At 50.6% G+C, this 10,752-nt stretch overlaps 3 protein-coding genes across 3 annotated transcripts; all 3 read left to right on the top strand.

Moving 5' to 3' along the window:
- Positions 1-3,116: 3,116 nt before the first annotated feature.
- MFIFM68171_09720 (uncharacterized protein) lies at positions 3,117-3,422 on the top strand (the record flags this gene model as incomplete). The annotated part of the gene is made up of 2 exons (XM_071065139.1): positions 3,117-3,182; positions 3,228-3,422. 2 exons carry the CDS (start codon positions 3,117-3,119, stop codon positions 3,420-3,422), a joined length of 261 nt encoding a protein of 86 aa, XP_070921240.1.
- Positions 3,423-5,898: 2,476 nt separating this feature from the next.
- Positions 5,899-7,161, top strand: MFIFM68171_09721 (Chromo domain-containing protein; the record flags this gene model as incomplete). Its single annotated transcript, XM_071065140.1, has 1 exon — positions 5,899-7,161. One exon carries the CDS (start codon positions 5,899-5,901, stop codon positions 7,159-7,161), a length of 1,263 nt encoding a protein of 420 aa, XP_070921241.1.
- Positions 7,162-8,241: 1,080 nt separating this feature from the next.
- Positions 8,242-9,659, top strand: MFIFM68171_09722 (Protein kinase domain-containing protein; the record flags this gene model as incomplete). The annotated part of the gene is made up of 2 exons (XM_071065141.1): positions 8,242-8,385; positions 8,448-9,659. 2 exons carry the CDS (start codon positions 8,242-8,244, stop codon positions 9,657-9,659), a joined length of 1,356 nt encoding a protein of 451 aa, XP_070921242.1.
- Positions 9,660-10,752: the final 1,093 nt, after the last annotated feature.

The following is a 10,752-nucleotide window of genomic DNA, read 5'->3' on the forward strand; positions in this document are numbered from 1 at the left end:
TTCTCGAACATATAACCCTATGGCTGCGGACCTAGAAGAGCATCTATCTACTTTTCTAGGGCATATCAAGTCACCTACAGAACTGACGACTTTCGCAGCTCCCATCATCGCGTCTAGCCTCTTTATTGACAATTACCCACCGGGCGCTCACTGTATGTTAATCAAAGCCCCTCAGTTAGAGTCTGTCTAATCAGTTTATAGATTTTGCTCCTAATACGGTATTTAATCTTCTATATAAGGACATTCTCACAAATGCAAGCGGGCAAAGAGTCATGGCCTTCGACGAATCAAACGACGTGATGCTCCGGAGTGGCTTCGTGAGTATAGTCGAACGTTACTTTGCACACTACGTTGAACGCTCGATTCGGGAGCCAGAACTCTCAGCAAATATTCACCGTGAGAATATTGGTCGATACAAACATCAGTGGCTCAAAATCCATACCAGCAGCCTTTGTCTGGTTTGCCTACGGCGCAGGACCCCACCACATAATCTACCTTGTGGGCATATGATTTGCGGCAACTGTGTCCGTATATTTGGCGAGTGTTCCGAGGACGATCCTTACGTGTTCGTAATCAAGCAGTGCATACTCTGCCAAGCTCAAATGCCTGAGCCTGTATGTATCCGGATGCACCCCCCTACAGCTGGTGTGGGAGTCCTGTGCATTGACGGGGGAGGTATTCGAGGCGTCATACCTCTGCAGATTATGAAGCGAATAAAGGATCGTATAGACCTGCCGATTGCATTTCAGCGGTTCATTAAGGTCGCGTTCGGAATCAGTTCAGGTAGGCCTCAAATCCATAAATGTTTAAGCTCACACTAACAACTATTAGGAGGGTTGATTGTTGCAGACATGTTTATCAATGGCTCATCCATTGAGGAATCAATCGAAAGGTTTGAGGAGTTGGCCAAGCGCGTCTTTCAACGACGCCGGGCCTTGCTACCCAAGCCTCTAAGCGTGTTGATTCCGCTGTTGACTAAAATGTTTTATCCGCTTGATTCTCTTCTCCAACTCGCTGAAATGGTTGTGTCGTACTTAGCCGATGGGTTGTATCCACCGCGAAACATTGAGGATGCTTTGAAAAAGGTCTTCGGCATCGACAGGAGCATCCTAGATATCTCGAATGCTATTACTACCGGGACACTTGTCGGGTTGCCGGTAGCAACTACAGACGAAGAGCCGATGTGCCGAGTTTTCACGAATTTCAATGGCGCGGCTGAGCAAAGTAGTCATTATAGTATGCCCTACTTGCCTCATTCAGAATATGGGACTGACCCGGCATCAGATCATACAATAGGGCTCAGGGAGGGTGCAGGGAAAGTTCCGTTGTGGGAAATGTGGGTGTATGCCTTCCTCAAACTATTTTAATCTGACTAATGGTCTTCAGAGCTCAAGCTGCATCTGCTGCCCCTGGGTACGTCACATGAGTAAATGCCTGTTTCTGAGTCTCGCGTCTCACCACAATCCCTAGGTTTTTTCCGCCCAAACACATTCGCGGCGTTGGCACGTTTCAGGATCTTGGCCCACTTGAGAACGATCCGCTCATATCTGCACTCACGGCAGTAGCGGCGTTCTTCCCATTTGCTGAGGAACTAGACTTTCTCATGTCAGTGGGCACCGGTGAGCCAAAGCCTAAGCACGACTTCCCTACCAACAACTCACGCAACATCTGGAAGAATGGAGCGTTGCCAAGATTATGCCGTCTGGTTCGCGAGAAGATGAGGGATAAGAAGGTAAGGCAAGCGTTCCAAGCAGACCCTCGATACCACCGCCTCAATGTCCAATTTGATGGGGAAGAGCCGAGGCTGGATGATGTTCATAGCATCCCTGAGATGAGGTGCAAGGCTCAGGAGGACAAATCCCTTTCTCAAAAGATTGATCATGCGGCACGCTGTTTTATAACGTCTCTGTTCTATTTCGAATTTGATTCTCTCCCACAGCGAGTTGATGGTAAGTATTCAGGCAGAGGCTACATCCTGTGTTCCATACGGCACAACGATCCAGCCTTCTTACCACTCTTTGATCGTCTGTCCAGGGCCTCGGCTCAGTTCTGGATCGACGGTTGTCCAGCAATGAAGGTTGTCGATAACCATAGCTTCGACAGCGATGGGAACTTTCGAAAACAAGTGGAATTAAGCACCTGTGGCAGGTTCACCATAACCTTGAAACAGGACGCTTCAGAGGCCTGCAATATTAGTGGATCTCCATTCTCAGTAGACAAGCTTGTATTACTTCAAGGCTTCAAGGCGGTTTTTGGCCAGCCGGATCATCGAAAAAGAAAGGCGCCAGGGGGCCTTGACGACAATCCAAAAAGGAAGCAGCGCAGGACTTACCTGAAACGATGAGTGTGAGGATATAAAATTGAACATTATATTTTGGACTGGATTGGCCGGAGAAACGTTATTGTTGAAGGACAATAGCCGATCCAGATGATGATAAACTCTGTAGCACAGAAGGTTCTGCGTGCCTGGGAGGGCTTGATCTGAAAACTCTACTGCGCTCAACCAAGGCGCTTTCCCTCTTCCAATATCCTGACCCCTGATGAGGTGGCTGGTTCCACTGCGCTCCTGGCCACCAATTGGCGCGGCTAGGGGCCTCCATGCCCCTAGACTGGCCTGGGCGATAGATTTTGGGAATTCGCCCCCTGGATTGATAATTAGCTTGCTCTTGAGCGCTCATTTGGGTAATTATGTAAAGATATTAAGGTCTGAGAGTGATTGACCCCTAAATTGAGGAGGCAGGAAAGAGCTGAAATTGTTTCTTGAACATACGAGGCCCGAGATCTTCGATGATGCTCCTGCCTGAAGACAAAAATAGTCATTTATTCAGACGTCTCCGGCAAATGGAGGCATCACGACCTGAAGAGCTCAAGTAGTGGCGATGTTGGGATGGGTCGGGTCCCAGTTTGCGTACCTTCCTAGCTGTCCTGAATTTGGTCCCAAATGTTGCAACACCAAGAATTCTTTCTTTAGCATCTGTGGTGACCATCCGCACACCACAAAGATATAGTGTCCCACAGCTGGGTCCTAGCCTCTGGATATCAGATTGGAACACCTGATCGGAGTGATGAGCTAGTGTCGTTTAATGGCACTGGGGGTATGTTTCATCTTGATTTCCATGCGCGCGGCTACGGAGGCGCAGACGAATGGCTACCTGTTTAGCAAGTTGATGGGTTACATGCGGGTAGGTATAGAGACACATAATTGGCTCACTGCTCAACATCGCCAGCGCAGTCCGGACGCGTTCCGTTTAGCCGCGATGCCCGACTACAGTCGTATTTCGTGGCTCGGACCTGATCTCGATATCCGGTACATATGGGTAATTGAGCAGGTCCAACGTGGCCGCCTGAGGATTAAGCACGTCAAAAGCATCGAGATGCCTGCCGACGGCCTGACGAAGCCGCTGTTGCGTGATGTTGCGTGACCAACACGCCCAGTTCATCAGGCTGCTAGGAATGACTATAAGGAAGATACCGTGGGCCGAGTGAGCGCCAGGGAGGCGCCTGGATCCATAGATACGGTTGACTTGATGGTTTTGATGGGTCTTGCCAGGTTTTGAAGATCACACGACTGTGGGACCTTGAGAAGGTTGTTCACCACAGATTTGTATGTAATTACCAAAAGGAGGTGTGGGAATAGCCTCATCAAAGCGGGCAGAGGTGGCCGTCTGTGGGGGGGTGTTGTGGGTCCACATAGGGACACCTTCTTGGGTCAGAGCCTACTTTTGAGAGCATCGGGTGGCAGACGGCGTCCCCGGATGGAACCGAAGTTGGGTCTTGGCCTTGATGGCGTCTGATTATAAAACCAGCCACTAGGGTCGCGATACCACGACCGGGCATTCCGCCGAAATCTAGAAAATCAAATTACGTATCAACTATGAAACATTTTGCATGCTGCTGCTTCGTAGCGCCGCTCAGAGCCCGTCCTCCCGAGCAAGAGCCAGATGAAGACGATGTTACACCACGTATTGCCAAGTCAATACAGTCTTCGCCCGAAATTAGGACCGCAAAGTGCGGTCGCTTCTTCAAGTCCCGGCAGGTTTATATACAAAGATCACGAGCACCATCCCCGGCGTCGACTAAGTGTTCAAGGTCTAGAAACTCAAATGAACCGGAAAGCTGAGCATGACGTGTCTCCCGATTCCAGGGCTGATTCTTACGGCCACGGCCCTACTTATCTAGACAATAGTTATTAGACAAGCTATAAGAGGTGGCACTGTATCTAGGGCCAATACCAAAGAGATCCAACTTAGAATATCTTACACGAGGACATGATGCGAGCAGGCTAGTTATGAACAGATGATTCAGAAATAGGGAAATAGCTGTAACGTTAGACAAGGTCTTGTATTTCAGGACACGTACAAAGGACTCGGCGATTTGTCCGGTAAAACGTTGTTAAGTAGCTCTGTAGACTATATTGAGATTCATGATAGAAACGGTTAAGGCCTTGCCTAAATGTTTCGTATATAGCGATTGAACAGCCGTTGCTTAATAATATAAAAAACCGTTATGTTTGTGAAACCTGCCCCCGGCCCAGAAAGGCTTACTACTGTATCGGGCCCCTTAATTAGGGAACTGTACTTGCTCGTATTGAGTTGCGTTGAGATCGCTGTGCTCTCTTAGTTCCTCCCCATAACTATGATGAATAGACTTCTCCGGCGGTATGTACCCCTTTGGGAAAAAGTCTTTAGTGTGAGCCATGCTGTTCGGGAGCAAAGCGCGGCTAGACTGTGACCGTCCGAGCACTTGAAAATGCTGTATCGGGGACCAAATCCACGGATAAGCGGAGCGGAGTAAGACGTCTCGGGTTTTACGTCTTTGGATTCTAGCGCGAATAGGGGTGATAAATGGCTCGGATACCGTGCAAAGATCGTCTAATGTAATCCGCAAGTCCCAACTCAGCAGATCCAGTAGCTGGATCTCCATGAGATTGACCTCTCTCAAGCTGAAGCCTAGGCCTTGTCTCTTTGAACTAACGACATCAAGCGTAGCCCAATACTTGTTCGCGAACGAATTGTCATGGAGATACTTCGCTGCTAGAATGATTGAAGCTAGGAAGATGCGATGGTTCGTATCATAGCGGCCCGTAGCCAGCGGCGGCAGTCGAGACTTGAGTCTGCCCAGGTACACATGTGCCCCCATTAACGTCATAACCCTCGTATCAGAGGCCCGGATCAGATGTTCGATGAAGCTACCCAAGCATGGAAGCAAGGACACGTCGTAGGGTAGTGTTCGAGGTAATCCCTTGCAGCTGCCGGGGTCGGCCTGTAGAAGCTGTGTTGCCGGTTGGTTACAGTGGGTAACTGTCGATGCGAAATTGGCAACGTATGTTATCATTTCTTGGTTAATGGGTTGGCAGGCAAAGGCGCAAAGCGCAGGCGCATCAAGCTCTCTGCTCATTACCCCCGAGGTGGGAAGTCCGTGAGCTGGCGTCGGCCCTGTAAGGTAACGATGGGTGCATGAACGATAGGGTAGTTCGAGAGAAGCAGCCTTCAAGAAAGTTATGTGGATCTATATCCATCTATCTATACTGTACAAAATTCACGGGACGTTGTTCGTTGGTACAATGAGCTTACGACGTTGGGTATTTTCATATGCGTGATCTGTTGTGGCCCGGCAGGTTCTGTTTCAGTCATGAACCCAAAACTGGTACCCCGTCTACTAGGCTTTAGCGAAGACGGGCCCCAAAATGGACCATGGTAAGACCCGAATTGAATGGGTGCGGAATTGTCACCGGGGGCAAGTTTTGGTCCATTAGTTTGCAGTTTCTTAAACCTGGTTTTGAGACGACGCAAAGGTATAAATAGTTGACTACCGTATCTATCAACGAGCTGTACGTTAGCATAATCATCAATCAATCAATTCTTCACATTCTTGCTTATCCATCGAAACATCTACAGCATGGCAGCCCCAAAAAAGGCCGCTGGCAAAGCCCAGAGAAACAAGAAGTTAATACAAAACAGGTTGCTGCGAGCAGAAAAGGAGGGACAGAAAGACCAGATTGCCAGACTGGAGGAGGCACTCAAGCAAAAAGATGAGGAGTTGGCGGCATTGACTGCTGAGGAATTGCAGGCTATGGATATCGATAACGACGAAGGACAAGACAATTCGGACGAGAATAAAGACGATGACACGACAAGGAACGAAGGACAGGGGGGCGAGGAAGTCGTGATCAAGAAGGAAGAGGATGAAGAAAGCACGACGGGGAAGGTGGAAGAGAAAGAAAAGGCAAAGGTAGGAGCGGAGCAAAACAACAAGGCTAGCGACGAAGCGTTGTTCGTAGGCGATGGCCCCGACGTTGACTCCGACTCCGACTCCGATTCAGCGGCGTTCTTTGACGAGGAAAACCACAAGGCACTGTTCACTTTCCCTGGGACCCAGCCCGCGAAGGACGCCAAGACTGTTGGCTGGACCAGCGGCAGATCAACCGATTTCATCAACATGCACGGGAAGAAGAGCGCTGCAAGGTATCGTATCGAGCGGTCTGCATATCCGGCAGAATACGAGGACAACCTGCCAGCAGAAGAAAAAGTGTCCAACCCAAAGAATAGATACGGTGACGAGCGGTTGGATAACGGCAAGTTCAAGTATACGAAACGTCACATCCGTGGAATCTTTGGGGTGGCGTGGAAGAGCGCGGGTACACGCACCTCTCGTAACGATCTGGATGACATCAATCCCGATCTGGTAAACAACTGGAGGAATACTATTACTTATGTCTTGATTGCTTGGCAAATTGGGGAGAGCATCCAGAAGAGCTGGGAGCCGCGAAGCTGTCTGCGAGACAGGTGGGGCAAGAAAGATGCTGACCTCGCAATCTATGAAGCCGCGGTGGAAGCCGAGGACAGATACATGGAAGCTAAAACCGGTAATCGTCCGGCTAAGAGTCGGTCGCCGTCTGCTGGTCTTGCCGAAAGCCATATCCGGAAGCATCGCGAGAAGTCTCTGGGTGTCGGCCGATCGTCGCCATCTCGGTCAACTCGCGCGAAGTCGTCCAAATCTCCTCAATCCAAGACAAAGAGTTTGGACGAGCTCAAAGATCAATTTCTCGCAAACTATTTTGAGCTGCTAGGCGTTGAAGACTTTGCAGACCTCTCTAGAGACGAAAAGCGAGATTGCATTGCGGCTTGGGAGGAGGAAAAGTTGGCCGCTGCTGCTGCGTGATAGGTGTGAGAATCTCTAAGTTGGTTTCCGAATAAGCTTGTCGATAGTCATTTGATTTACTTGTCTTATGAAGGAGGGACTAACCACTCGTTTTTCTTGTTCGCTTTCCTTTATTGGGGTGTTTCCTTTTGCGCGTAGCTCTATTGTTTGCAAAGAGCAGGACCCCTAGAATAGTTTAGTTTAGCCCTAACGTTATACAGATACATTTTATACATTATACTCAGCAAATCTATTATTGTGGTAGAAGTCCCACGGATCCAGTCGTGCGTCCATGAACCGTCCGATGGACTTGACGAACAGGCTGCATGAGAGGACTAGCAAAGATAAGCGCTTGGGAAACCGATAACTGTTAACCACCCCTAGCCACCTGTCTTTGTAGCGTCCCCACGTCCCCTTAATCAGGATCAGTATACCTTACCACGGAGTTTTCTAGCAAGAATATCATCAGAGGTAAGTCTTACATGCAGGCAGATCCATGGCACAGATTCAGGCCGGCCTTGAATTGCACCGAGGGCTCTGCTAGGGTGTCTAAGAATGGGTGTCCAAGAATGGGTGTCCAAGAATGGGCCAATTTGGCCCTGGAAATTTGCCAAGTTAGACAGATGCGCAGATCAGCTCAGATTTGCTCCGATTTGGCCCATTTTTTTTTTTTTTTTTTTTGGCAAATCTGCGACCGCACTTGGGAGATCCGTTTGATCTGTATCTACGAAATCTGGCTTGTGCGGAGCGCCCATCAGCCGGCACGGACCAACCGGCAACCGAACCCGGTTACCCCACCTGATAACAGAAGGCCGAGGCGCGAAGTGAGCGACATGTCGCGTCGGGCACGCCACGTCAGGCGAGAGCAAAAAGTGCGAGCCAGGTGCCTTGAGGCGCATCGAGGCCGGCCTGTCCATCGATCGCATCCGTACGGAATCAACGGGGCTACCTCGAAGCTCCTTCACGTCCCGTCCGACCCCAACGAGCGGGCTTGGTCCTACAGCCCCTGTCCTTCGCCCAAGGTCTGGCATTGTCCTCCATCCTCTCAACGCTTCCGAAAGCGCCTCGCACGACCGACCCCAAATCGGGGCGATCTTGCATATGTTCACAGTCCCTGAGTGTCTTCTCGGGCGTGTTCTCGCCATGCTGCAGTCCTGGGTAATCAGCGCGTGGTCATTCGTCTCGGACCTGCTCAATCGCCGCTCGGCAGCACCCCACGATGTCGAGCAGCAAGACTCGCCTAAGGTCAGCACCAGATAACTTAGATCCGGTGGCTTATATAGCGCCGCTAATTAAAAACATGACAGACCCTTCTACAACGTTCATCCCCGCAACCCCCGCGATCTCATACAATTGAACATGCTGCCTGGTTCCTGGAGTTCCCGCGGCGATGCTATGACGACGAGTACGAGAGGGGAACAGAACCTCCAGGTCATAGCCTACAGCTGGTGGCAATCAGGCATGACCTTCATCGCTGGCATGTTCGTGTCGTCCTCGAACACAGGCTTGGAGACGCTTCTGGACTGCCGGCACGGAAAAAGGCCCTGGTGGATCTTTGCCATGCCATTGATTTCAACTCCTTGCCACTGTTGGACGACACAGTCACAGAGTTTTCCATCAGCGCAAACAGGAACAACACGGCCATGCGACTTGTTCATTCCCACCTTCCGAACGGCCACCCATTTGCTACAAAGTCCGACGGCTTCTGGGTTAACGCACGAGAAGACCCAGCCCGGTTTCGATATCCCTCCTATACTGGTACTGGCACGCGCCAGATTGACTTGTCAGAAGTCTATCCGATTGATCAAATTAGCCCGGCGGTCTTCACTGCCCGAATCAAGTCTGAAGGGGAGCAAACATATATACTGAAGCAAGTAGAGCGGTTGTTGTATATGCCCCAGGATAGTCAAGCACTGGAGAAGGAACTACAGGTCCTCGAAGAAGTAGGTGGCCAGGGCAATATCATACGACTCATCGCCGCCGTTGTCTCAAGAAACCCCTACGGTACAACAATCGACCCCCAGCAGGAGGCACCCCGTGTGTTGCGGGGAATTCTCCTGGAGCACCATCCCGGCGGGACCCTTACTGAGGCCTTGCAGTCAGCGAAGGTTGATGCACCTTGGCAACGATGGGGGGCACAGCTCTGCACCGCGGTCGCTACTCTTCATCGCCATAACTTCACTCACATGGATATTAAACCCTCCAACATGGTACTTGATAAGGACGGAAATCTGGTTCTTATTGATGTTAGCGGAGCCGGCGGCGTCACACGCGAGTGGCTATCGCCCAAAATGCAGCAAGTCCTGGATCCTCTTTCGACAAGCCTCCAAGCCCGGAAAGAGAACGACACTTGGGCAGTCGGCAGAGTTTTGTGCAAGATGGCGGAGGCTCAGAAGCAGACAGATGGGCAGCAGCAACTCCTTCGAAGCGCTGCGGGAAAAGCAATGGGCGATCCCGTGCAGGCTTCCTTATCTCACATCGCTGCCAATCTCTCTAGCTCGCACCGACTAGGAAGTTAAAACGCAGTCCAGTCGACATTCCAGGCCTTAAAGCCGCCGTCCCAATGGGAACCTTAATCCTTGGTAATCAGCCCTGGCCTAGTCATAGCATATCACATAGCTCACCTGGGCCCTCGCGCTTCCCCTGTGCCTTCTTATCGCAGCCAGGTAAATCGCACCACGACCCTGTTGTGGAACTATATTCACTGCCTGAGTCGCAGACTTGTGTCGCCTTTTTAGCGTCGGCACAAGGAGAGTTTAGGCTCTTTTTGTAGTGCCCGCAAGTGAATACACGAGTAATGAAGGTGCACATTGTGAGAGTTCGAGTGAAGCTATTGATATGAGATAAGATGGTCAGGAAGGAAAATAAGTGGTGGGCATGCCAATTGTGTGTGTATTTCATCGACTACAACGTACTTCACGCCGTTGCTTTTATAATGGGTTCAGGATCCCGCAGAGTACAGGAGCAGCTAGAAAAGTGGCGGTGTACTAAGGGGACGTCTTATGTCCAGAATGGTTTATCATTGGTCATAGACGACTGAAAGGTTGACCACGTAGAGTCCAACAGCATCTGCAGTCTGACCGTTTGGATGGAAGGTACCACACTCTAGAGCATCCGTCAGCGTACCAGTAACTTCTGCCTTCGATGAACCGTGCCCGACGAACCCCGCCTTCGATGAACCCCGTACATCCATTGTCATTAAATCCCGCAAGGTGCCCCGCCTCCGACCAGTTGACGTCCCTTTCAACGTGTTCGCTCTGGCCTCTGTCGGATCGAACCGGATTCAGCCGGGGGTCGCTGCTTCGCGGCACTTCAAACAGAGCTCACAACAGCCCGCAAGGCCAACAGAGCGCCAGATGCATTTAACATTTCGCTCAAGGCTGCGTATGCCGGATGTTCGGCCGTGCCTGGGTTTCGGGCCATTAATCCACTGTAGCGAGAAGCCTAGCACACTACCCTAGCATCAAAGAAGCTCTGTTCTACTACGAATGAAACACTGTGCGGCCTGTGCGTCGGGCTGGGATATACTTACAAATTTGGTGTAAACACTTTTGGCCGCAACCTCCATACGGCCCCTAGTCTTAGCGAAAACATCTTCCATTTCTTAACAAC

This window comes from Madurella fahalii (assembly GCF_045866475.1).
Source record: "Madurella fahalii IFM 68171 DNA, scaffold_5, whole genome shotgun sequence".
Taxonomy (NCBI): Eukaryota; Fungi; Ascomycota; class Sordariomycetes; order Sordariales; genus Madurella; species Madurella fahalii.